This window comes from Lonchura striata, chromosome 2, assembly GCF_046129695.1.
Source record: "Lonchura striata isolate bLonStr1 chromosome 2, bLonStr1.mat, whole genome shotgun sequence".
Classification (NCBI taxonomy): Eukaryota; Metazoa; Chordata; class Aves; order Passeriformes; family Estrildidae; genus Lonchura; species Lonchura striata.
Genome location: NC_134604.1, coordinates 18,986,084 through 19,013,862, shown reverse-complemented (window position 1 = coordinate 19,013,862; position 27,779 = coordinate 18,986,084). Strand labels below are relative to the sequence as shown.

Here is a 27,779-nt window from a genome sequence, read left to right as displayed (position 1 = left end):
CCCTGAGGAGCAGCTAAATCCAGTTCTTTGTGTTCTTTTGGAATGTCTTCAGCACTGGGAGGGAAACCACACTGGGTAGCTACAGGGAGAGGGAGGTCAGGGGGTCCCAGCCAGGCTGGAGAGGGGTTTTAAGAAGTCCCAGGTGTATGAGCCACTCTTCTCATGGCACTTGTGGGATCACTTCCTTTCCAACAGGGCAGGCTGGCCCTGCTTTCCAAGGAAGCCAATCCCACTGATCACCTGGAACACATCCTACTGCCCAGGTATCTGCTGCCTCCAGGGGCCCGCTGCCCTCCAGGATCCTGGTTTTCGGCACAAATGTGTGCAATGGTGTCCTAGAGAGAGGGAAAATGTCCTTTGGAGGTGTGGTTTTGGGGGATTAAGTTGGACTCACACATCTAGCTTCCCACTACAGCCCTTAGATCCTTCAATACTACCCCATATATTCAGATGCCAAAATTACTGGGTGCTCTTTGTTTATCTGTGTTTCTTTTGAGAGAGAGTTTGTGGGTTTAAAGGCACGGCCTCAAAGTGATATCACACTCTGTCCCACTTTGTCATCTCAGAAAAGTATCACCCTCACCTGCACTGGGCTTCAGTGCTCTCACAGTGAGGTGGGAATGGCTGTGTGTTCCTTAGTGATGCTGCACAAATTACCTTTCAGGTAAACCTAATGAATAATTAAGCCAGGGCCTGAAGGAAAAAAGGCAGCAATTCTGCAAATGAGAAACTGGACTCCTTTATAGAAACTACAGAACTGATCAGTGTTCTGTTTTTTTTCCATGCAATTTGTCTGGGAAATTAATACATTTGATTCTTTGTCTGTGACATTTACTTGAATAAATTACAACAGCATCAGTGTTCCCAGTATTGGAGGGTTTTGCTCAAATGTGTCTGAATTTAAGGACCAATCTTAAGATAGTGCAGAGGATGAATTGGTCTTGATGTGCTTGTCAGAATCTGTCCAAAATACTGCTTCACAATGGGAGCAAATTGTGAGATCAGAAAACATTGTGAGTGGTGAGTCAAGCAGGAGGAGACAATACCAGCTGTTCTCACTGCCAAGTTTTTCACACCAGACAGTTGTTCCAAGCACACTCAGGGCATCAAGGGCTGACCCCAAATCCCTCAAAATCCATGTAAATATTCCCATCAGTGTCATCAGACCTCAGTTTTTACACTGGACTGGTCCCTCAGGATTGGATTATACTGTCTCTGCCTGTGTCGAGGCCCAGAGACCCTGGGAGGAGATGCTTGGTGAGAAAACTCCTCTGTCCTCGCTCTGTTCTGTCTGGGAGTGCTGATGCTTTGCCATGAGCACACGGTGTCTGCAACACTGCCAGGCCTGGCTGCTCAGTCCTGTCCTTGTGCCACTTGTCACTCATCCCTCCTTTGTGCAGCAGCAGGAAGCTTTGCCACCTCCCTTGGCTTGTCACTTCTCCCCTCACCTTGGCTCTATTTAGGGCTGTAGGGTGCAACAGGTCACCTCATTTTCCAAAGTCAAACACCTCACCCTGACTTCTGTGCTTTTATGTCAGGAGACAGAGACTCAGACTCAGTCCTGGAACTTGTTTTTCTCATTTTTGTGTGCCACTAAAGCCACTGCAAAGAAAGCTAGAGATCTCATTAGACCAGCTCTGTCTCTGGGTGCAGTTTGGTCATCCAGCAGGACATGAACTCAGAACTGTCTTGCTTGTGCTCTGCTGACTTCCCACAAGCAGCTTTCAGGGCAAACAGCAGAGCATGAACCAGAAGAGATAAATCCTGAGTTAATAACAGGATGTGCAGTCCTGATCTCTGTGCACTGTGCCACCTGTCACAGCCTTATTGTCAAATGAAATGCAGCAGTGGTGCAGCTCTCCATCAAACTAGGCAATAATGGAACCTGCAAGGAATATTGAAATGATCCCAGCAAGGAGGGAGAGGCTTCCCTCAGTGCTGTGCCAGGGCATCAAGGACACTAAGATAATGAAGATGCAAAGGAGAGCACAAGAATCAGGGACAGCAAGGAGAGCAGACAAGTGGTGACAATTTTGCTTTTTCCAGTGCTGTATTTGGGGGATTTCTGTGTGAATTCCTGTCAGGAATTCCCAGGGATAATTTTCTCCCTGCTTTGGATACCAGTGAGCATGGTGACACTGCCCAAAGCAGCACCAGTGTGTGCAATGCCAGGGACAGCACACTTAATGCATTTCTCCTCAGGATGTTAAAACATTTCCAAATTTTCCCTGCAATCATCTGCAATAAAGTCTATTTCCTATTGCTTCGAGCTCCACTCAGTCCATGAGATACATTATCTCATACTGCAAAGAGATGGCAACCCTTCACCCTGCCAAACTGAATTGGAGTCATGTTGGCTCTGTAATTGTTCCTATTCTTTCCTTTCCTCCTTGGGGGAGTGCTGGGAGAAATCCTGATTCCCTGGTTGGATGATACCTCTCATCTAGCTTTAAATTACATCTCAAAAGCCATAGCTTCTGTAGAGATGGAAATTAAGAGAAGGTGTACTTTACCCATTTAAAAATCCTACTCCCTTCCCACACATGTGGGATCTGCCCCTGCAGGTTACAAATCCTGCCCCTTCTCGGGAAGTCCCATTTTCTGCTGCGTTTCCTGCTGCACAACACAGAAGGCAATGGGAAAAGTGAGGCAGCATTTCAGTTTTCAGCATCAGCAAGATGAACGATGGCACTGTGCTGGGGCATTGTCCCTGCGCCACCCCTGGCGGGGTGGCTGCTCCCTTAGTGCCACCGTGCCACCCCTGGCAGCGTGGCTGTTCCCTTAGTGCCACTGTGTCACCCCTGGTGGTGTGGCTGTTCCCTTAGTGCCACTGTGCCACCTGATGTGATGTGGCTGCTCCCTTAGTGCCATCGTGCCACCCCTGGTGGTGTGGCTGTTCCCTTAGTGCCACCGTACCACCCCATGTGACGTGGCTGTTCCCTTAGTGCCACCATGCCACCCCTGGCAGTGTGGCTGCTCCCTTAGTGCCATCGTGCCGCCCCTGGCAGCATGTCTGCTCACTCACTGTCATGGTGCCGTCGCGGAGCCCCGAATCAGGCTTGGGTGGCGCCTGCAGCCGCTCCATTGACCACTTGTCCACCACAGAGGAGACGTGCGGGTTCTCAACATTGAGCAGCCGAAAGCCCGTCATGTTCACCCCGCTGTACCTGTAGGGCTCCAGGTCCAGTGCAAACAGGTCCTAAAGCACCAGCAAGGACAGAAACAAATCCATTTCTAAAGGAAATTGTGGTGCTTTTCCCCTATGCCCACCCTGGCTCCCGTTTGAAACCTGACTGAGCCAAACCTGTGTGAGATGGGTGACCTACCATACAGCTGCTTTTGGCAATGAAAAGATCACTTCCCCACAACAGAACTGCTTTGAAAGCAACACGCACATTTTAATTTATAGCAATGCTGCATCTCTGACAGGCCGACATGAGGAATTAGCTGGGCAGTGTCAAGCTTCTTTCTAAGCTGAGGGGAGGAAAGTTCTGAGAGACACAGCAAGCACTGTGCTTTGGCTGCTTATGAATCCCAATTTCCCCCACCATGCCTCCCAGGCATCTCTGCCAGGCTGTGGGATGGATATGTCAGTGTATGCGGGCTCCATGTGCTCCAGAGCCTGGCATTTACAGGGCAGCTGGGGTGACTGATCCATGTGAGACCCTCCCAAGCTGTGTTTTTGCCATCAAGAAAAACTTCTAGTATAAACTTCCCTTAGTGCTTTTATCCATTTGTAATTTTGTGGTTTTACAAGCAAATGGAACAATTAAACAGTGCTGAAGCAGCAGTGCCTACAGTGCAAAGCTATTCACTCTTTATTTTGTTTCACTCTGGTCCATCTGTACTGATTGTTTTTCATTAATCAGCATACTGCAATTAATTTTCACTGCATTAAAGTGCTAGCCCCGGAGATGGGGCCGAAAAGCTTTCCTAAGAAATTGTGGGTCCTGATATTCCTAAGGAGTGTTAGCACCCATTCTCCAGAGATTTCCTTGACTAATGGCAACAAGATCTCATAGAAAGAGGGGAAAATTAAGCTGTCTTTTCTGAAACGGAGGAAATTCCCTCCCAGATATTTATAGTGTTCCTTACCAGTGTTGTAAAAAAGTAGTGATAGTATTCTGTCATCATTCCCATAGAGAGAATCTGTGAAAGAGATGGAAAGGGAAGGTACTTTACTCCAAAAGCTCCCAGTGTGCTGCAGTGCCTTTGAAAAACAAGTGTTAAGCACATCACAGGTCATGAGATCTTGATTGCAATAAACCCCACATTTTTCTTTAGGAGCCAAAAATATCTTGTTGTATGTAAATGGCATTTTTATTACCTCTGCTCAGGAAAGAGATTAAAGACTGCAAAACTTCCAGGAGAAGAAAAATTACTATAAATAACGAGATACTGATTTTTAAAATCCTTTAGTCTGCAGTTTGAGAGCACTAAAAAGGAATTTATTAGCAGACAACACAGTTGTTACGGAAGTGTTTAGGGGCAGGTTTTTGTATTCTGCTGCTAGGTGAGAACAGGACACTGCTGAGGGTTCAGGAGAATAAGGAGGAAAACAGAAAGAAGAAAGTTTCTCTAAGTGCCTTTTGTTCCACTGGGGAATGTGGGTCAGCAGGAGGGGTGCCAAAACAGCTGGGACGGAAGAAACTTTGGAAGAAACAGCCTCCTTGCAGCCTTCCTCCACTTGTCCCCACACTCTCACCATCATTCTTCCATCTCTGGGATATTGTGAGGAGGAGGAGGAATTACAAACTGGGAAAGTGCTGAGGAATTCATTGCCACAACAGCAACACAGACCAAGGTTAACTCCTGCTCAGTCCTGATCACAGCAATGTAAGATCTGTTACTAGTACCCTTTTAGGACAGCTTTTGAAGTGCCTGAATAGCTGTTTGAAAGGCAGGGGGAAATAGAGGGATTTGGCTGGCCAAAATTCCCTTTGCTGGCAGAAGCCTCTGAACATCAGTAGACAGATTGTCTATGGCAATTCCTCCCATAAAAAAAAAAAAAAAAGAAGAAAAGGAGAAAGAAATAAAGAAAACCCTGAACTTTCTGAGCTGCAGCAGATAATAAAAACAGCTCAGTGTTAATCACAAACAACTGATCCGTTTCCAGCCACCAAAAGTCAAGTCAGAAGGCAACTATTTCATTGAAGTGCTCCACTGGATTTACACATCAAAATTGTCTTTTTTATTTCAGGGTTTATTAATCCTCTTCTATTCTGTTTCTTGGAGCTCTTTTATTACCTGTAGAATAAGCTGGAGGCTGCTGTTCCTGCCCTGTTTATGCACAGATAATAATACAGGGGAACTTTTGTGTGCTGTGTTTCCCAGCTGACCTGGCTGGACTCAGTCCCCCTCCCTGGAGCCACCGGATTTCTGTGGCTTTGCAAAGGAGGTACCAAATTTATGGGAATTTTACGATGAAGATTTCCTTTGAGCTGAAACTGCACTGAAAGAGCCTAGCTGTGGGGATCAGAGCTGCTTCCAAGTTAAACAAAGGTGGTCTGAGGCCAGGAGATGGTCCATTACAGGATGCTTGCAGTCCATCCATGGTGGTGCTCTGGGGTGAAAGCAAGTTCTTATCTGTTTACACGGGGATCCAAATGTCCAGACTGAAGTTACTGATTCTTCCCAGCCTGGGACAGGAGAGCTAAGAGGCCACTGCAGTGCTGGTAGCAGAGAGAACAAAGTCTAACTTGCCTGCACAGACAATGCTGCTCCACATAACGCTCGAAAATGCAGATTCACACGAGGCAGCCAGGCATTTGCTACAGTGATTGCCAAGTGTAGCCTGGCTGTTTAGGAAACGTTTCCCAGCTTGTGCTGCTGCAGCTGCACTGCTAAAGTTAAGCAGGTAGCTGAGTCAGGGCAGCTTTCCTGTCAGATCTGAGGGGAGTAGCCTGGCAGCAGTGTTTGCCTCTGAACATGTTCTGGATGAAAGATTTTGGAAAATACTGATCTCCAGGCAGTGCCCTGTGAACACAGCTGGCAGTACACACACAGAGCTATGAATGATCATGATCGAAAAGTTGTGCCACAGGTTTGTTCTTTAAAGCAAAACCACCCCAAAACAAGGCACAAAAAATGCCCAAACAGACAAGCAAGACCTCCAAACCCAAACAAGGCACAAAAAATGCCCAAACAGACAAGCAAGACCTCCAAACCCCAGGACAAACAGAAACAAAGGCCCCGAGGTGAACAGCCTCAACTGGTTGTCCTCCCCTGTCTCAGTCATTAAGACTGAGAGGTAGCTAAAATCTATTTAGCACGTTGACATGCCTGTGACATGTGCATTAGATACTAAATAGGGGCTTTTTATTTGAGGATCAAACAGACTTTTCAGTAATAATTTTTGTTTAAGGGTGATATGGCTGCTAAGCAAAATTCACACCAAAGGACAATTTAATGCTCTGATGCAGGAAAACAGGAGATGGAATCAAGTCAAAGCAAAAGCAAGAGGAATGCTGAGAATCATGCTGGACATCCCAAAGCATCGATAACTCCCAAGCCTTCATTCCCTGGATGCTCCTATCAGTGTAAATAGGAGTTTCCAGGGCTCTTCTGCTGAGTGTCTGCAGCACAGCAGACACAGGAAAGCAGCTCCCAGAAGCTCCCAGAAGCAGGACAATAGGAGCCTGCTTGGAGCAATAATGGATTTCAGGCTGGGACAGCCCTGAAGCACCTGGCAAAGCTTCCAACAGAGCAGGTGACCTAAAAGACAGAAGCAGCCCAGGAGAGAGAGGGGAAGGCAACATCTCTGTCTGAGTGCCTGCCCACAGGAAACTGGGATGAGGTTTCATTGCACATTGCTATTTAAATAACTTTGCATGTAATTATGTAAAGAATTACACACCTGATACAAATGTCCTATTTAAATAATAACAGCTTTTACTTGCGGTGGAACTCAGATGAATGTAAACTAGGGAAATCAGCCTCAGATATTCTCCTTATATATCTCCTGCCCAGCCTTCCCTGTATAACATTTCTTTAGCCAAACTCAGATATGGTTAGACAATGGGAAATAAAGACACTTCCATCTATAATTATCCATTCCAAATCAGGAGCCTGGGCCTTATCCTGTGCAGCTGTGTACTTTCAGGTGCAGGTCATAAACCACAAAGTGAATCCAATAAAATATCAGTGGTCAAATTATATATGGTGAGCTGCCAGAGACTGGATAAAAATACTCTCTCTTATGCCTGAAAATCTCTTTTGGGTGCCCTGTTTTTGGCTTGAATCACATCCCAGCTCTATCTTGCATTTTTTCAACTTGTAAAAAACTCCCTGCATCATTTAGATCCATTATCAGTCTGACTTTGAGGTGGGCTGGAACTGGAATGATGGGCAAGTGCTTTAGTGGGAAATGCACCAAATCCAGTGCTTGTTTTCACTCTGCATTTCCCTCACCCGGTCTATTATTTAATTTCATGACCATTAAATGCATTTCATTTTCCAATTAATCAGCCCTTCTGTTTTCTAATGCCAGTCCATCCCTGCTTCTCACCCACAGGGGGACGCCTGGGGGATGTGCCACTGATATTTCTCCTGTGGAAGTGGGAACAGAGCTAATCCTGCCTTTTCTTAGCAGGGAGTGGGCTCAAGCCTGCCTGCCAAGTTCCTTGAAGGAGCACAGTCAGGAGCTGAAATTTTATATTTTCACATCTATTGCTGTCCCAGGAATGTACTCTGTGGTGACACCTGGTTTTTCAGCCTTCTGGAGGAACTGAATTTGTGATTCTTTTTATTGTCTGTCACATCTCTACAGGATGCTCGTGAGAGCCCTAAACCTGATTAAATATACAGTACACTTCCTCAAATGTATTTTGGGGGTGTGAAGAAAGGAGTAGGTAATTTAAGGTTAGCAGGAATGTGCTTTCTGAGAGGTGAGTTTGCCTAGCAGTAAAATCTTTGTTCACTCCTGGTGTGTTAGCACAAACTGAGGGTTAAGCACAACAACTCAAGATCTTCAGCCAAGTTCCTCACACAAAAGGCAATATCAGAGTGTATTCAGTGTGCAGGATAAATTGCAGGCTTTGTGCCTAGAACAGATGGCAATTTGCAAGAGCCACATTTAATGTATTCGGGGAGTGCTTGTCTAATGCAGAGAGAGCACCGACCCTCTGTCCATCAAATATTTCAGGTAAATGCCATAACCAGCAAAGGGGGACCAGGCCTTGTGGGGCTGGGCAGGGGACTGAGGGAATCCAGGCTTTCTGAGCATGTCAGAGAGAAGGGAAGCAACTTGCTCAGCTGAGTGCAGGCTGTATTTTAGTTGAATTAGGTTATTGACTCACCTGTTCTTCTTATGCACACAACAAGTGTGGCTTGATGGGGTTTTAGTGAAGCCATAAACAAGCAGAAATTAGAGAAAAAATCTGTCTTTTGTGGTGTTTTGTAAAGCAGAGGCTGGAGGAGGCGAGTGAAGAGGTCTCTGGTGCACACATTGCCAGCTGCCAGCACAGCTCCAGCAGAGTTCTGGGCTGACCCTTCTGCTCTCAGAAGAGCTTTTGGGCATCCCCCTCCCTGGGAAACAAGCAGTATCCCCTCTCTGCTCCATGGGCTACTAAACACCTACTACATTACCTAAATACAGTGAACATACAAGGAGGAGCTGCTCTGGGGACAGCTTTAGGTGCCCCCGAGTCCTGTTCCTATTAGAAATATTACATAATTTAAGACCACCACCTGTTTTTCCTGTGATGGCTATGGATTGTTTGCAAAGTCAAAAATATTCTCTACTGACATCACAGAGTTTCCTTGAAATGATTTCTCCAGTGTTTGATATCTTGCTTCCATGCAGGGTACAATGACAGAGGGGTTTGTCAGTGCAGGGATGGGGAGATGAACAGGGCTCTTCCTGTAACCTGTGATGAGAGGAGTCCCACAGGAATTCAGAGCCCTCCACACCTCCCCACTTCACAGCTGCCTCTGGCAGGGAGGAACTCAGCCCCTGAGTTATTGCTGCCAGCCTCTACACTCAGCCACAGAACTAGCTCACAGAAAAGTCATTTCCCTTTACTTTCTAGCCTATATTTATGCTGCTCCCTCTCCCACAGCACTGACCCACAGGTATACCTCTCTCAATTTTCCTGTTTTCTCCCACACACTGTCATTCCCCCTCCTTCCCCAGTTCTTCAGGCACTGGAGAGCATTATCTGTATCTGCAGCCTGTCACTTGTCTGGCTGATCCATATCCCACACAAACTTTCCTGCTGCTTTGTCCTGCTTTAGTGCATCTTTCAGCACTCCCTCCTCTTCCTTTAACACCCAGGTTTTGCATTTTGGGTTTTTTTCCATACTCAGCCTGGCATATTGGAAGCTTTGTGCCTCCTGCAGGGTGTCAGACATCTGTACCTTCATCTTACTGTCCTTCAAAGTCTGTGTTGTCAACTTAACTCTTCCCCCACAGATCTCCTTTTGGAGCAGCCAAAAGTGGGGATGCTTTTGGGCAGTCCTGCAGGGAGCAGAGTGGGGGGACAGCCCCCTCCCCCTGCCCAAACAGTGCTGCTACAGTGCGCTCCCCCCACCCCTGTATCTCAAAATCATTCACACTGAGGAAATCCTAATATGGAGTGTAGGACAGCATTCCTGGGAACAGGAAATCTCACCCTACAGGCTCACAGGAACTGTGTGCTGCAGATGATCTAGGACTCTGCAAGCCCCAAGTTTCTCCAGCCTGGAGAGGAACATTCCAGGCTCTACACACGAATGCAGTAACCTGCCTTAGCAACTTTAGCACAAAAAGCTGCTCTGCGGAACTTAAGTATTTCAGTAAAACATTCTGGGGATGGGAACAGAAAGGAACCTTTATGGGCATTTAGTCAGTGGAAGCTCTCTGCTGCTCTTCTGAGATCAGGGTATCCCATCCGATTGCCTGGCAGGAGAAACAACAATTTGTCCCTCATCCCTTCCCTAGGGGTGCAGCAAGAAGGGAACTGCCCTCAAAATATATGGAGCTGTTTCCTGCAGGTCAACAAACTGTGCTTTAGACTTTGATTGTCAAGGGATAATACAGTAAGTGACACTAGTAAATTGTAATTCCCACCACTCCCTGCGTGCCCCTGGGAATGTCCCACGCCCATTAATGTCAGGCTGTGTTTGTCCTTGCCTGCTGTGGCTGCCCAAATCTCACACTCAGGCTGGGCCAGCCCTCGCACAACAACCTCTCCCATTGGTTTAAAGGATAGTTTCTCCTTCTTATTCTGCCTCTATTTTTTATGGAAAAGAAATAAAAACTCTGTTGATCAAACCAGGAGGAGCTGAAACACATGGAGTGATGTCCCTAGTGGGGCAGGACCTGGAATGTCAGAAAGAAAAGCCTGTTTGCTCCTGTGGGATACACGTGGGGCTGTCAGTGGCTCAGTGCAGCCCTGGGCTGCTGCACCTTTTGTTGTGACTTCTGTCCCTGCATTCACAAGCCCCTGGGCCAGGCTGGGGAGTGCCTTTGGTTTTGGTGGAAGCGGGATCAGAGAGGCTGACAGATTTCAGGGAATAGGCTCATGTGGAGCTCTGCCTCCCCACCCCCAGTACCTGCTTGAGGATTTCTGCTGCCGTCTCATGTGAGCAGTCGAATATCACATAGAACTCCTTGCCCTTCTTCATTTCCTTCAGCAGAGGCCTGGCATCCTTGTTCCCAGAGGGCAGCTGGCGGATTTTGATCTTGATGTTGTATCTGGAAGGGGCTTTGATGAGCTCCTGGAGGCGAATTAGACCTGAGGAATGACAGGCAATGACACAATCACCATCCCGTGCCAGGAAGATTTAGTGTCACTTATACAGGGTCTCTCACACTCCACACTCCCTAAAGATAATTGCTAGTTACATATTTGCCAGCTTACTAGCTAATATTATTAAAGCTTTTCATTCCCATGTTTAGACTTGGCTTCTAAATATTTTGAAAGGTGTTTTTAACTGGTTGACTACAGGATATGTTTGCATTGATGTAATACAATATAAACATATTGTAGTATGTTAAAATTGAGACATGAAAAGCAAATAAGGGTTCTTCCTGTGCAGCTCATTATTATTGCAGTACTAACCAGCAAAAAGATAAAATTGGGGAAACCTCCTCCTAACAGTCCTGCCTCGTGTCACTCAGCAACTGTGAGTTCTTAGAGAGTCTTTTGGGACGCAGCTCTACATGGGTGATTTCTCAGACTCAGTGCTCAGCTGGCACAGCTTTACACGCCTCAGCTGAAGTCAGTGGAGCTCAGCCATAGCCTTGTCCAAGTGTTTAAATGCACTGCAGTTCCACTGGCTAATTCAACACTCCAGTGAAATTTGCACTGCCTCCAAAACCGAGGGAAGATAGTTAAGAGCTCTTTGAGGTGTGTGATTATAGCCTCTCATTATCCACAAATGCAATTCACCCACAAAGAATTCCTGACCTCTGGCTGAGGGGAAGTAAAAGGCTGTCTTAAAAATATGCATAGAGAGAGAGAGGGAGAGAACACAGGTAAGAAGCACTTATTGAACAAAAATCAAACAAATTATTAAAATGAAGGAACTCCACCTATCCTGCTGGGAGTGGAGATAATATTTGTGTGAGGTGTGAGTGCCCCTGCTTGAGTGGCACATTTAAGGCAAGACAAAGATCCCTCTTCCCTCTGAGGTTCGAGGGCTGTTGGCTTTCACTCAAGTGCTGGCAACATGCTTGGGGAAAAGCTGCTCTGCCCCTGCCTGCAGGGCCAGGCTTGCTCCTCACTGGTTTTCTAGTACCAACAATCAATAGAGAAAATGAAACATGATGAGATTCAGCTGGAAATGCTGCACGCACCAGGAGCTGGGCCTGGCTGGGAGCCAGCTGAGGAACAGGAAACCACTGGAGCTGATTCTGATGGGAATGGGCTCCCAACACTCACTGACAAAGGGGTTGGGGTCACCTGGCTGGGAAGGTGCAGCTGGGGTGTTCCCAGGGCTCACCCCTGGCTGCAGTGCCCTGGAGTGGTAGCTCCAGGAGGGAAGATGAGATTTGGAAGGAGGAGTCCAGGAAGCCTTCATCTCATCTTCACCTCATACTGAGAACTGTGTTTGTCTTCCCAGCAACAAAAAGCAATTGAGTGCACATGTGAAAGCAAAAGTGAAAAGCGAAAAATAAAAAACCTAAAGAATTTGCCAAGCCACCTCCCTCTCCTTTAAGGGGGAAGAAATTACTGTGTGCCTTTAAAATATCTCCTTTGACCCCATCAGGATGGGACCTTGCAGTTCCCAACGCTTCCTGCTGCCACATGAACTGGAGATGGAGCCCAGGTGTGGTGTCCTGGAGAAGCCAAAGCAGCAGTGAAAGAACTGCAGCTGTTTTTCTGGAGGATACCCTCTGAGCCCATCCAGTGCCACCACCTGCCTTGGGCAGGGAAACTTCCTGTGAGACCAAGGTGCTCTGAGCCCCGTCCAACCTGGCCAAGGTGTTTTTATTTCTTGTGGTGTAATTATGTCAAACATTAGGGATGAGAAACAAAAGAGCTTGAGTTAACTGGCGTCACTCTAACCCCAAATCCAAGGACTATTTATACTGATCAAAGTTGACATGTTTACTTTCCTGACTCTGAGTTAATAAGAAGATTGATGATTAATTTAGTTTGTAAGTAACTCTGCAAATGAAATCTCATTAATATCAAGCATTTTGGTGGCTAAGCAGGTACACAGCACTTTGTGTTTTGGAATGCCAATTTGGTTATGGGGTGGGCTGGAAAAGACTTCTTGTTTCTATTCTGTCTAGAAGATTTATCTAGGAGCTACTGGAGAATGTCCAGTAGGGGCCACGGAGTGGATGAGGGGTCTGGAGCCTCTCTCTTGTGAGGACAGGCTGTGGGAGCTGGGCCTGGTCAGTGTGGGGAAGGGAAGGCTGACAGGAGATCACTCAAGCCACACAAATATCCCATCAATACATACAAATATCCATCCCATCAATGCATACAAATGTCCCCAAGGGCTGTCAGAGGATGGTGCCACACCCTGCTCAGTGGTGCCAGTGACAGGATAAGGAGCAGTGGCCATGAACTGAAACACGAGTTCCACCTCAGCCTGAGGGAGAACTGTCCATGGAGGGGGCAGAGCCCTGAAACAGCTACTCAGGGAGGGCCCAGAGTCTCCATCTCTGGGGACATCCCAAACCCATCTGGAGAATTCTGGGTCACCTGAGTCAGGTGACCCTGCCTTGGCAGGGGGTTTGGACTGGGTGATCTCCAGATTCTGAGATTCTGAAATCAGTTTGAAGCTGTGTTATGGGTTCCATAACCAGGAAGCAAAATGAGATTGACTATTCAAGCCCCAGGGTCTCCTTCCCAAGGTCTGGTGAAGTGAGCAGCTTTCCAAAAGCCATGGCAGCGGCAGGACAGGTGTTTTTCCCTGTGACCCAGGAAAGCTGCTGCCAGGAGGGCACAGCAGAGCGAGCTGCCCCAGGTCTGGTGGACTCTGCCAGAAGCAGCCCTGCAGGCAGGCAGCAGCACTCACCCGTGCTGTCCTCATACACCACGGTGATGATTTTCCAGTTGTAGTAGAGCACGAGGTCCAGGACGGCCCTGCTGATGGCAGCGTAGTCGGGGTACAGGTTGATGTAGAAGGCGTCCCTGTTGTCCACGGCGGGGTGCTTCCAGCGGGTCTGGATGTGCGGCACCTCCAGGGCGTTGCAGATGGACTGCACGGCGCTGACCGACGAGCTGTGTGCTGGCCCGAACAGGGCGGCCACACCCAGGGCCAGCTGGTCGCAGGCTGGGCACAGGAGGGCACAGGCAGCTCTTAGTGGGTGGCAGCAAGGGACCTGTGGCATGTTTGCTGAGGGCTTTTACCTTCTATCCATCCCCATCTCTTCAAATGAGAACAGAGCATTGCACTGCTCCCAGACCCACCGAGAGACGTGCCAGTGCTTCCTGAGGTGTTCAGGGGTGGTTTAGAGGGTAAAGGGAGAGGCTGAGAGAGCTGGGAAGGGGCTCACCCTGGAGAAAAGGAGGCTCAGAGGAGACCTTGTGGCTCTGCACAGCTTTTTCCAGGAGGGGACAGCTGTGGGGGTTAGGCTGTGCTCCCAGGAACAGGGACAGGAGGAGAGGGAACGGCCTCAGGCTGAGCCAGGGGTGGTTTGGATAGCATGGCAGGAGAATTTCCCCATGGAAGAAAGGTTGTTAAACATTGTCAGGTGCTGCCCAGGGAGATTTGGAGTCCCCATCCCTGGAGGTGTCTAAGGAAGGGCTGGATGTGGCACTCAGTGCTCTGGGCTGGAGACAAGGTGGGGATTGGGCACGGCTGGGAGGGCTTTTCCAGCCTCAGTGATTTTGGTTTGATTGTGGTTCCAAAAATGGCTTTACTGATCAGCTTTATATCCTTGACCTTGCTTGCTGCAAATAAAACCTTTTCTGCTCGTTGCCTTGCAGATCCCATGGATTTCTGAACTGCCTTTCTCAGAATGGCTTCATCCCAGAGGAACCAGTGGCTCTCTGGCTGCCACAGGAGCATCACAGCAATGAAGTTCCATGTCAGAGAATCAGGTAATACATCCCATAGCAGGCTCTCCAGAGATCCCCCTGGGACTGGCACCTTTCTGCCTGTATGAGCTGCTCTCATTCCAGGCTGCTGCAGGGGAACAAGCAGCAAAGGGCACCACAATTCACTGCCCTCCAAAATTTGTGCTTACAGAGCAGGCAGGAGTGACCAAAGCCCTTTGAAATGGCACAGGGAAATAAAAAACACACACACACTGACATTTTATACCCCTCCAAATACATCAACAAAGCTCTTCTTCTCCTTGTGCCCATATCTCAGCCTGAAGAGCCCTGCCTGGAGCTCTCTCTGCATTTTTCTTTCTCTCCCATGTCTTTGCAGACTGACAGACAGGAGATTAAGTAATACTAGTTATTTCTGTCCACTGGTAAAACTTACTGCCAATGTTTTTAACAAGACTCCTGGCTGAGAAAAAGCCCTGCACTGAGCTGCAGGGCTGCTCTCCTTGTGAGGGTGGGAAGTTTAGAAATTGCTCTGATTGAGAGAAATATTAAATACATCAACTTCCACAATGAGCTGAGATTCTCAATTTATATTTAGCTCTTTGACTGAAATAGAATATGACAGAAAATCAATTATTTTCTGTTTCCATTCTACAAATGAGTGTTTCACAGACAGTATGAAGTGCACAGGCTTTCCAGGTTTAATTCAGAAGCCTTTCTACAGCATTACAGGTTTAATATGGAAATGCCATAAATAACTTCAATAATTCATGATGAGAAGAAATTACTGCTGTCTGTGTGAGTTTCTTGCATGTAGATTGACAACTTCCTATATATTAAATGGAGAAGGCTCTTTCACAACAGTCACAGAAGAGATTCGCACTCTACAGGGAATCTGAAATACTGTATCAGCCTGGATTATACGGATTATAAATCCACCACATTTGAGATTCTACAGCATATAGCTCCAGCATATACTTGATAAATGAAAAAGAATGTAAAAAATGCCATTGAAAGCACTTTTTGATGTTCTTTGAAATCATTCTTCTTTTCTCCACTCTTACTAAGAAATGGAAGTTGCACGAGGAAAATTTGGTAGTGCAGATGTTTGAAAGGTGACAGCTCACCAGCTTGGTTTCTGAGGTGAGGCATTTTTATTTTCCAGCCTTCTAGCAAATCCAGTTCCAGGAACTGGGCTGCTCTTTCCAACATTTAATCAAACTTTGAGCTTGCTTTCTGGAGGCCAAAGAACACATGGAGCTAAAGGAAAGTTGTGACTTATTACCCCTCTCTGTTTTGGCCTGCAAGTCAATTAGATGGGAGTAAATTGGGCCACAATTTTCCTTCTCAGGGAAGAAAAAAATAAAAAGAGACAAAAAAATTCCAAACTTGACCACTCCAATTCTTACAGTTGTTTATAACAGAAAAACTTATTTCTGCCTCCAAGCCATTGAGCATTAATATTTCAGGGGGGCTACTGGCCTTGGTCTTTAAAATGCCATAGAAATAATTTACCAATAATGGGTTGTGACATCCCACTGTGCTTCCTGTGAGTCTGTGATCATTTTTCTGCAGAATTCCAGGTGGCAAATCTATGTGTTGGAAAGAAAAATGGCTTGGATTTGCCACCTGCAATCTAGGGTTCTTAGCATGCAGACAGGATGTAGGGGTTTATTCAGGAAGCACATGACAGGTCCAAGCCCAGCTTGATTCTTAGTTAAAACTCCTTTGAAAGATAAATGTTATGGTACACGTGATACAAGCAGAGCAGAAAAGGAGATCAGGCTGGGGAAAGATATAAAGTACAAACCAGGGATGTAACTGACACAATAATTGAGATATTTACCTCTTCTTGAGGCTTCAAAACTATCAAAAAGATTAATTCGCTGGATGTCATAGGTTAATGTGGTATTCGGCATCAGTGTTCTGTTTCTATTAATGTTGGTGACAGCAAACTTGAATGCCAGTTCTTCAGTATTAACAGGTTCATTTTCCATAGTTTCGAATATCCCTCCTGTTGGAACAGACACAAATAGGAAGGATTATTCACCTCTTAATTGCCACACAGAAAGAGGGAAAAATAAATTATGAGCCATAATTTCTGAGTATTCATATTGGAAAGCCTGATGGCTGCTCAAAGCACTACAGCAAAAGCAGGGTGGATAATTAATTTTTATCTGCTGTGGCACTGGGGTTAACTCAGAATTATGAATGTTGCTCCACAAACACCTGGGGAAGACAACATGTGTTTATTGTCCAGCCTTTTCAGAGGAATGTTTTAAATGCTTGTGAAAACTTCTGTGCAGCTCTTTTCTAATGAAAGTAGGGATGGACATGGCCCTTGTTCTCCCTGCTCCAGTCCAATCTACTTTTGGAGATGGAACTTGGATGTGTGGATGTTTCCTGAAGTGTTTCTGCACACCCTGACAGTCCAAGATCCATGGAGGAGCTTGAGAGCAAACGGACTGAGAGCGTCCCTTGAGCTTTGTGTTCCCTCTGGTTTCTCCTAAACCTCAGGCAGCATTGTTGGTCAGTTTGCTCACGGACAGGGGAATGTTTTTGCTTTTTCCAAGAAAAATGAGCTGAACCTGTGGACACCTGCTTTCCAAAAGAGGACTGTAAATAACCCAAATTTTGTAAGTGCAATGATATTGCCTGGAGTGTGTCCTGAGATGGCCAAGGTTTCTCAAGGCCACAGCCTGTCCCAGTAGACTGGGATGTCTGCTCCCTCCAGCCTCTAGAGACCTTATTATGCCACAGCCCATCCCCACTATCCAGGGGCAGTGGGATTTGAGGAATGCACTGCACACACAGCTGATTTTAAAAAATAGCTCTTCTAAACAGCAATCTCCAGCTTCACTGCTTGGTTTTGCAAGTATAATTTACTCATTTAGTGCAAGTCACTAGAGAATACTTTGGATTTCTCACTTACATATTTCCCCATGTTACATTTGAGGCCTCTCTCTCTGTAATTTCTGGCCATCTGAATACATTCAGCTCATCATCTGCAACCACCTGCAGTTTTGATGCCACCCATGTAGAAACAGTGCAGTCATTAGCTGACTATCAGAAATGGGAACACACTGGAATCTAAACCTGCTTTGAATTTTAATCCAGCAATGAAGACCCTGGAGGCTGCCAAGCCCATTCTGGTAATGCTATCCCTGGAATAAACAGCATTGCTTTATCTCCTGAACCCACACAGAGCAATGCCTGGACATGACTTAAACAATCTTCCAACTTCAGCAATTTTCTTGTACATTCCATGGACTTCTCATGTGCAATGTATGTGCAGGTATCAGAACCTTGGAGACTTCTTCCCTCTTCCTCAGAAAATATCCAAGTGATTACAAAAGAGTATGATATACAAAAAGAGCCAAAAAAAAAAAAAAAAAAAAAAAAAAAAAAAAAAAAAAAAAAGCCTGAGTGCAGGATGTGGAACCAAAACATTGAGTGGAATGCTAAACTCAGCACAATTTTCCAGAGCTGCAAACTCCAGATCATCTGAAGGGAAAAAAAAATCTAAAGCCTGCCCTTTCAGATCCAATGCTGTAATTCTTCATCCCAACTACAGACCCAGCAATTTTAGTGGTTAAATTCAATTATCTTTCCCTCATTTCATCCGAGGAAGACAATTCTTTTCAGTCAGCTGCAGTGCCAGCCTGGGCTTGGGCCATAAAGGTTCCACTGCTGAGTTTTCCTTGAATCCCTGCTGGAAGCAGCAGAGCATTGTTCCATCAGGGAGGGTGGATGTCACAGGTAAAAGGAACAGCCTGAGATAACCTGGAAATGAGGGTGTCCACAATCCCTCCCCACTTCCAGTAGGATGGGTATTTTGCCATTTGATCTTGGCAAAAATCCCCTCCACCTCAAAAATTATTACTGTGCATTCCATCACTTTCTGCTTTTTTTAAAATTAATTAAAACTACTTCATCCAACCACCCTTGAGGCAACCTTCATACCTGGATGTACACAAGCACTTCCTCATTCTAAGGCCAGAACCATTTCCATCCCTCTAGTCAACTGCCTATTAAATGAAGATTAACTGGAATTAATGAATTATAGCCAGGAACTATTTATACTTCATTAGCAGAATTCTGCTGGATTTTTCCTTTTGGAGAAGAGTCCAAGCTCAGTGGGCAGCAGGAAGACAGGAAGGGAAAGGAGGAGTGATGGAAAGAGGTGAAGTTTTGTGTGGATGTGTTTTCTGAGCAAACGAATCAAAACTCTGCACTATAAACACATTTCCAGGTTCCTTTTGCACACATGAACAGAGCAGGAGAGCACTCAGGATTGCAGGCTTTATTTGCTGCTGAGATACCGTGGAGAAAACATGGACTTATGGGATGTTTTGGGTTGGAGGGGGTCTTAAAGCTCATCCAGGCCCATGCCCAGCCATGGACAAAGCCCAGGAGAAAGTTCATGGAGGGAATAATTCCTTACTGTGACTGAGCTAGGGGGATATTGCATTAAAAAGGCTTGGGCTGTACCTTTTTGAGCTTGATTCTTCTGCTCAGGTCTATTCAATTGCTGAAAAGGAGTTGAATTGCTGGATAAATCTGCATCACAAACAAGCTGTGCTGTAGCATTTTCATCCATACATCCCTAATGAAATCCAACAATTCCATAAATAGTGTCTTCTCCTTCTTCTTCTTCTGACTGACAGCTAAGCTCAGAATTTATTGTAAGGTCCAGGTTAAAAGAAAAATAGCAGAGTAAGTGACAAGTTTGATGAAGAACCAGTTTGTCAGATGACTCATTTGAATAAAGTAATTACTGTACAGCATTTTAAAAACAAATTAAGCACATCATTATAGAAGGGAAGGAAGGAAGGAAGAAGAAATTTATGTTAACTCAACATAAATGATGTTCCAGGAATGAAGCTGTTATTTCTGAGCGTGAAAACAAGCACTGGCTTTCATGTTGGGCTGCTGGTAACACTTAGGTGGGAAAAATTGTAAATTTTGGAGTCCTCCCTTTGAGCTTCCTCTTCCTTAGTCAGAGTGAATCCTCCACAGCAAACCAAAAGCTGCTGAGTCCTGCTCAGTGGCAGACCTGACTTTTCACTTACAGCACATAATTTGTAACATGATTTCTTCAAGGATGAAGGAAAAAACCCAATATCCAGCCCTCCTTGGAGTTTAGCAGTGGAAGGTAAGAGGGAATGACAGCCTGGTCCAGCTGCTCTGCCAAAAGGGGCTGAGCCACGCGTGTGAGTCAGTGACAGCATCAGCTCCATTCACTCTCTGAGCACAAAAATCCCCACAGCAAGGAAAATGTCACATCTACACAGCACACTTCAGCAGACACACCTGGAAAAGCTCCCTCAGCTCTCCCAGGCAGGCAAATATTTCCATTTCAAGGGGTCATCAGGGACCGAGGGAGTTTCAGTAAGGTTCGGGGCTGAACCCATGACCAAAGGGGGATTTTACAGTTTATGACTCTTTTCTGCATGGTTGATGGCCATATTTCCTGTCCTAGCTCAGAGGAGGAATTTTCCCGGTCTGAGTGTCAGCTGGCAAGGTGCTGGGACATGGCTGACACATGGAAGCAGCCATGTGGAAGCACAGGCCCTGCTGGATGCTGCTCCATCCTGAGCTGGGAGCCACTCACAGCTCCTAGAGGCAGCCCAGTGCCAGCTCAGGCAGGTGCTTTGCCAGCAGGGTTTCCACAAACACCTGGACATCCATTTCCTGCAGGGATTGCTGCTCTGAGAAGCCTCCCCTCCTTTGACTCATGAGAACTCATTAAAACTCACCTGGCAGTCACTGAAGGGAAAGGAGAGCTAAAACCCTAATGACCGTGAGCTCAGTGCTGCTGCTGTCCCCAAAGAGAAGCTGCTGCTGGTGCCAGGTTAATGTAGAGGAGTCAAGAAGCTAATGAGCACAAGGTTTGTCCTTGGGCTCTTTGGCAGGGATATGGATTTCAGAGGGGTCTGGATCGCAGGCACTCAATGGGGCTGGGGGCAGATTGAAGCCTCAAAAAGGAGCAGGCACAGCAAAGCAGTGCTGAGGAAGATGTTTTTCTCTAGATAATTTCCTCTGACAGCTCCACTTGCACTGGAGCACCTGCTGCTGGGAACTCCCTCAAGCATATTTTTCCATCCTTATTTCTTAGCAAAAGACAGATTCTCCTGTGCCATGTGGTGTCCAGCTGGGAGGCAGTACCTGTGCACTCACCACACTCATCTCCCCAGAAAATAATCAAAGAAGTTATTGCTCACAGTTTAGCAGCATCTTCCTTTGCAGAGTCACCTCTCTGATGGTGTAAGTCACACAGAAATTGGCTGTTACCTCTGATCTAGAGAGGACCCATAAGCTACTGTGCTATGTGGTGTGCACTAGAAGTTTCTCAGGACGAATGGTGAACAGTCCCAGCCCTGTAACAAGCAATAATTGCAATTTGCATTCGCACATCCTGCAGGCTGCAGAGGGTTTGCCCCCGAGGTTCTCCTGGAGATGGAGCACAGTTTGGCTGGCAGAGCCCACTCTGAGCCCATCAGCATTCTGGGCACTGGCTGAGCCTGCAGCAGCCCTTGGAGTAAGAGCTATTATCATCCTCATTTTACACACACTGGAGCTGAGAGCCACAATCCCACCACCACTCCCTGTCCAATCTGTTCCAAAGCTGCTTTGGAAGCCTTCCATGCACTGTTCTCTGTTCCAGCCCGTTGCCACCCTCGCGGAGCCCCTGGCCCCGCCTTGGCATCCTTCATCCCTGCATTCCCCAGGCTGGGCCCTGGCCAGCCAGGCCCCAGATCCCCTCCTGTGCTGCACCCTGCCACATGCTACTGCCATGGCCCTGCCCCTGCCAGCTGCAGGATCACTGCCCCTCTGTGATCTGTGATCTGTGAAAACCCCAGGGCCCTGCTCTTGCCTTTGGACTTTTCCCTCCTTCTTTCTAGCCATCAGAATCCTGAAGGAAGGATGGTGAGCACAGAGAGGCAAAATCCCCACTCTGGAACTCCCTGGATTTCTGCCTCCCCTATCCCAAACAACTCCCTGTCCCTGTATATTGCAAGCTTTTGGAGACTAAGAAATGTATAGCCAAACAGAGTAATTTTTAAATGTAATAAATACAGGGCTGGCTCTGGGGCTGGGGGAGTGGTTTAATTCTCCTTTCTACGGCTGTGGGGAGCTGATACCTAAGACAGGCTCATGACCTGAACTGGCCAAGGGAGGGGATGAGCCCCAAGTGTCAAACTCAGCAAATGGCATTTTTTTATAAGGTCTGTTTATAGCAAGGTCACTGCCTATTTGTCACATTTGGTATCTCCTCTGTTCCAAACTGCCTATCCAAAATCCAGCTCCATGTTCCAGATGTGGTTTTATTCCAGCTGCTTTTGTGAAGGTTTTGCTCCCAGCTGTAACAAGGCTGCTCAAATTTTGCTTGATTTTTTTCCCAAACTCTCAGAGGGACTCGGCCTTTCTGCCCTTTTCATGCAGCATGGGTAGTGCTGAATGACCAGTGATGAAACTGCTACAAATCCCACTTTGGGCTAAAAATGCTAAAATAATTCTCCACCCAAAATATCCCCCGTGAGAGCCAGGGCAGGTTTTTATAATTATCTGCACTCCAGAAAGGTACATTCAGCCCTGATTTGATACTTTGGAAAGCAGAGGGATAAAAATACATGTGTGCATGTATATATAGAAAAAGTTGAGCTTATTAAGATACAAAGATCTGCCTTTTCCAATGGGAATTATTTCACTTCGGCTTGCGAGTGGAGATAGTTCCCAATCGACATGATTCATATTGCAGAATTTCTAAGTAATGAACTTCTTCCTTTTTACTAACAGTGAAAAAATCTGGTTGACCTCTTGCAACACCAGGCAGGAACTAAAGCATGATTTTCAAGGTGCAAGCTCTCGATTTGATAGGAAGTTTTAAAATTCTTGCTTTTCTCCTTCACATTTTATATCTCCCTCTGCCTGCACTATGCCATGGGTTGTGGGCTGTTCCAATCATTTCTTCCAATTCCAGCAGGGTTTGATCAAATTCCCTCATGGCTGAGCACTCCTCCCACCACGCTATAACAACTTAAATAGTCTCTCTGGAAAAGAAACTTACTTTTTAAGTCTTTCAGAGCCCTGCTTCACAGGTCTGCATTTCCTGAGTGTTTGAGTGAGAGGATTTCCTTCTGAGACACCCAGACATCCTGACACATTCACTGCTGGTCATGTGCAGAACTATAGGGTGCTGCTGGAAGGAAAAATCACCAAAAAAAACAACAAACAAACAAACAAACAAAAAAAAACCAACCCAAACAAAAAAAAAAACTGAACAAAAAAGCAATGCTTATATTAAGGAATAAAGAAAGGGGAAAATAATTTGACATAAATAAAAAGCAGAATGAAAAGCAAGCTGGTGGGATGAAGACTAAAAGTCTGATGGCACTGCTAGAATTTTTTTATTGCTTTTATCTGAGTCCATCTCAAAAGTATTCAATTGCTTACAAATATAGTGAGGTTTTTTTTGGCAGATACAAAACAATTGTACCTTACACTTGAGGAAACATCAAACTAAAGGAAGCCACAGAGACCCCTAAAGCCACAGCAAGGAAAACCGAATTCAGAGGGAGCTCTGCCATTGCTTTGACACAGACACCTGGTTAAATCCAGAGGATAGCTGCACAAAAAGTGCTTTACACCATCCTGTGCAGTGGCTGCAAGAGGCGACACTCCCAGAAAGCAGCAATAAATACAGGTGTTTCTGCACTATGACAGCAGAGACCCTTGGAAACAGAAACATTCACTGGATAAAGCCCTGGAAAGTTACTCCAGAGAGGAGCCCTGAGGAGAGGGAAGATGGTCCCACTACATAGCAGTTAGGAGTTTGCATTTGCAATGGAACTGCTTCAAGAAGAGCCATTTTTCTCCAGCTGTTAGCCAGGAATAGAAAGGCATTTCAAAATCCAAACAATGCTTTGAAATGAGTGCTATTTGGCAAACAGCATTTTTGTGCATAAATGTCAGGGTTATATCTTTAAAAATGACACAGTCTGTCTTTTCCTGAGTGCCCATTAAGCATTATTATCTCTAAGATGCTTGGGAACATAAGGTCTTTATTAAAGCTGAAGAAATCCGAGTTTATCCTGAAAAAGCATGGATAAATCAGATCACAGACTGTCCCAAAGTACATCCCTTCCAGAGAGGAGGTGCTGGAGGGAGGTTAAAGTTGGCAGGGGGGACATTTTAAGCCCTAACTTGAGTCTTTGGCTGCTGTCTTTGTGAATTCCAGCAGCTGCAGCTGCACTGAAGGCTGAGCTGCCTGTCCAGCCAGGAATGATGGCCATGGGGGACGTCTGGAACCCCCAGGGCTGCAGCAGAAACTGCTGGGCACACTTGGCACTTTGAACCATGCAAAAATCATGTCCTGATCATGAGTTCAAACATTTAGGATCCCAAACAACAGCAGCTCCTGCTGGCACATCCTCTGCAAGAGGCCATGGGGAATTCTGGCTTTTCCTTCCATCCCAGTTGCTGATGGCAGATTTCTCTGGGGCTGGAGTCGCTCCTCTCACTCTGGAGAAAAGGCTTACAATCATTCAGCTAAGCTGGAGAGGACTTTGCCTGTGATTGTCCCCATCCTTCCTTCTCCCTAGATCGTGCCAGGCCTGGCATTAAGGAAGAATAAACCTGAAGTTTAAAAATAAAAACTGCAAAGAGACATGAGTGATTTGATTGGTTTTCATGATAAGCAACAAATCCCCCTCTTTAGCTTTCCTTGGCATGGAGGAAGGACTTAAACCCAAATGTTACCAGGTTTCCCACTGGATCCATGGCTTTGATTCTCCTGAAGCTCCAGGCACACAGCTGGTGTTTGGGGGACGGGAGGAAATGTGCAGGTTTTGCTCAGGATTTTCTTTAAACCTTACAGCAGCATATTTTCCCTGTGCTACTGCATCATTATTCTGCCTCCCTTTAAGTGCCATTAATGCAGTTTCATCCTTAATTCTTCAGGTATCAGGAAGGAACAGAGAGAAAATAGGCTGCCATTCTCCATTATTTACCTTGCAGCCACAGCAGCAGCTGTTTTAAAGAAAACCAAGGTACATTTCCAGTCCTGGGAAGTGTAATGTCTGAGGAGCTCATGTAAGGCAATGCTTTTAAGGGTGGGAGGTGCAGATTTTCCAACAGATCCACTCTAATTAGTAATGTTTAATCAGCACCCGTGCTCTGAGCTGCCACATTTCCTCATAATAATGATGGTTGGCTCTTGAACAGACACTTACTGGAGGTGCCTGCAGTTTAAAGCTTTCTTGGTAATTATCAGTCTGGAACATTTCTATTTCTCCATCTACTGAGGGCCATTTGAGTCTGAAGAATGCCTTATTCAATGTCTACCTTTGCAAATATTAAAGCACCAAGTGTAAACAAAACACTGCTGCACCTGATGACAACTGCACATCAAGTGCTAAATTATACAACTCCAGGAGAAATATGGAATGGGAACCCAAACAACTCTAGGAATGCTTTCTCTTTGTAATGCTTCCCTCAAAAGAGAACTGAGAATGTCCTTCACCACAAATCACACTCAGACTGAGGCATTCCACTGCAGCTGCTTCACTGGGATCAGCTTGATCAGGAATTATTAGTGCTGATTAGAGGTGGTAGCTACAGTTATTACATTTATTATACTAAAGGTCTTCTTAGTTGTAATTATTACACTTATGGATAGGGAAGTTAGATATGTACTTGGGAAAAAAATGGAAGGAAAATCCTGGACAATTTTACCCAGGGATTAAAACTGTGCTAAAAAATTAATAAAAAATTAAAGAAAGAAAAAGACAATTATCTGAAAAACTGATACAATATCTCCAGGCCCCACAAGGGGAATATCTGAGCTACTAAATTGTTACTCGCATTTTTAAAGTTTATGCTACTGGGCATAAATATTCTAGGGTTTTTTTTAGCCTCATAACTTCATCGTAAGAAATAAATTTCCATCAGAAGTCCATAAAATACCCTTGCCATGAAGAGGAAACTGTAATTAGTACCGTGTGTAAAGATGGCTTCAATTCAATACATATTTCCAGAACTGATGAAACAAATGATGGCCATGATGGCCATCATTTCAATGTGTTACCACCAATATCCTGACTGAACAACTTAAATTTCAAAACAAAATTAAAAATGCAGCTGGTGCATGTTGGAACTCCAAATGTCTCTCAGACATTTTCAGAGGTTCCAGGCCTTGGTCAGAAGCATTTTAGACCCTGGCAGGCAGCTGAAAACAGCTGTGATTTTGAGTTTGAGCCATGGAATGAGTTACCAACTTTGGAGGTGGAACAAGCAGTCACAAAGGGTTAGATAGTATAGTAAAAGTAGTTACAAAACAGAGGGAAAATTTTTTTAGTATTGTACAGGGGGGTTTTAGCACCTGTATACGGGGGTTTTTACTTTGTACATGGGAGTCAGAAGTTCTAAGATGGAGGAAAGTGGGCTGATCCTGTTCTTCCGCCTTCTTCTTCCTTGCCTCCATGTTCTTGGTGATGTTGGCACTCACAGATTGGTTTAGAGTAGAAAAGCACTTTGTAATATAGGTAGTAGGTATTGGGGGAAAAGTATAAACATGTAATACGTAAAATATCATATAAAAGATAGCAGCAGCCCTGGGCTGGGGGAGAGAAGAAGAAGACAGCAGACAGAGAGGATGTCAGGGTGTGTGTGTCTCTCTGCCTGGGCTGCTGAGCAAACAGCCGCAGCCCGAGAAGACAATCTTTTAGATAACTAATAAGAAACTGCCTTGAGACCGAACAACAGGAGGCTGTGGAGTTTTTCTTTGGAAGCACGGGTTGGAGGAGAGACTTTACCACTACACGAGACCCCAGACCAAGCCTGGGGTTCTCACAGGTGCAGATGTGTGATATTTTTCCTTGCTCGGTTTTCCTCGGTGTGTTTCAGAATTCCCACCCAGGTTATTCCATGATCCTGTGATTCCACATTTGAACAGGTTTATGTTTTTTTGGCAGAACTGACTGGGATCCCTTTTGGGGTAAGGACATTGAATTGAGGTGTTTGTTTATGCTGGAAGGTCATTGGAGATCCTCTGCTGTTCCTGCCTGGCCTGAAATAGTAGAGCAGCAATAAATGCTGCCCAGGGAGCTCAGACAAGAGTGGAGGATCTCCTGGTAGAGTTGTGTGTGTCACAGCAAGTTGGGGCACAGAGTGATGTGACAACACCAGCCTTGCTCCCACTCTGTGTTTTCTGAGACACAGAACATTGAAAAATTGTCAAATTACCCACTGCAATACATCCCCCACGTAAATGAAACACTGTGTACACAACTCTTCTGGTGATTATGGCTCACTACGTGACATATGCCTAATGATTTAGAATTGGCTGCTGTGGAGAGGGATTTAATTTAAGGCACTTATGGCATTGGGCTTAAATTATTTCCAAGAGTTGATTGAAGCTTATGTTTTACCCTGCAGCTTGTGCTCAGCTGAGGATCATCCACTGCCTGGGTTCCGTTTGTCTCCTGCAGGATCTCAGCTGTGTGCTCCTGCCACACTTTGTGTCCCTGTACAATTGTTCAGCAACTTCCCAGAGCAAGCAGAACCTGCTGTGAAATCAGATGCCACAACAAAATTGCCCTACCCTGGTATTTGATTTCTATTTATTTATTTAACTGTGATGTCTGCAGTTTTTAAAGCCACTTTGGCAACAGGTTTTGGATATCTTTTCCCATGAGAATTAGGAAGAATTGGCCATCCACCCCTTAGAAAGCTTCTCCATTTCTCTGTCTCTCAGTGCTCACCAAGAGCCACTGATTGAAGGAACCTGCGGGGTCGGAAGTGTCCCTGTGTAATTTGGTGGTGGCCTGAGCTTAGTGTGAGGCTGCAGCTGCCAGGACCCTTCCCTGGGATGTCACATCCCATGACAAAGCCCACCCCAGGGTCCAGCAGCCACAGAACCCCTGCAGGCCCAGGCCCACATCCCTGGCTGGAATGAGGTGGGAGGGAGCTGCCTGGGGGTAAAGGTGGGGTTTGAGGCCATCTGGAAAGGCACTCCATGAACTTCACTGGCCTTTGGAGTTCCCTAGCACTGCCTGCTCTGGCAGGAATGCTGCTGAAATCCAGGGTGAATTTCACAGATGAAGGTCAGTAACAGAATGAATGTGTCACCTCCCCTTGGAAATGGCTGAGGCCACTGAAGCACTTCTGATTCCATTATCAGCGAATCCCAGGGTCACTAAGGCTGGAAAAGCCCTCCAGAATCACCCAGTCCAAGATGTGCCCCATCCTCTCCTTGTCCCCAGCCCAGAGCACTGAGTGCAACTTCCAGCCCTGCTTTTGACACTCCAGGGGTGGGCACTCCAACCCTCCCAAGTACTC

The 27,779-nt window shown here is 46.0% G+C and overlaps 1 protein-coding gene across 4 annotated transcripts in view; it reads right to left on the bottom strand.

Annotated features, from left to right (window-relative positions):
* The window catches only part of LOC110477866 (glutamate receptor ionotropic, kainate 1), a 103,449-nt gene that overhangs the window by 36,312 nt on the left and 39,358 nt on the right, over positions 1-27,779 (bottom strand). For all 4 annotated transcript variants that reach the window (XM_021544024.3, XM_021544026.3, XM_021544025.1 and 1 more), the window contains exons 2-6: positions 16,285-16,452; positions 13,456-13,713; positions 10,534-10,715; positions 4,096-4,149; positions 3,026-3,199 (exon numbers count right to left, since the gene is read on the bottom strand). In XM_021544024.3, coding sequence (XP_021399699.2) covers positions 3,026-3,199; positions 4,096-4,149; positions 10,534-10,715; positions 13,456-13,713; positions 16,285-16,452 — 836 coding nt within the window. The remainder of the gene's footprint in view (positions 1-3,025; positions 3,200-4,095; positions 4,150-10,533; positions 10,716-13,455; positions 13,714-16,284; positions 16,453-27,779) is intronic.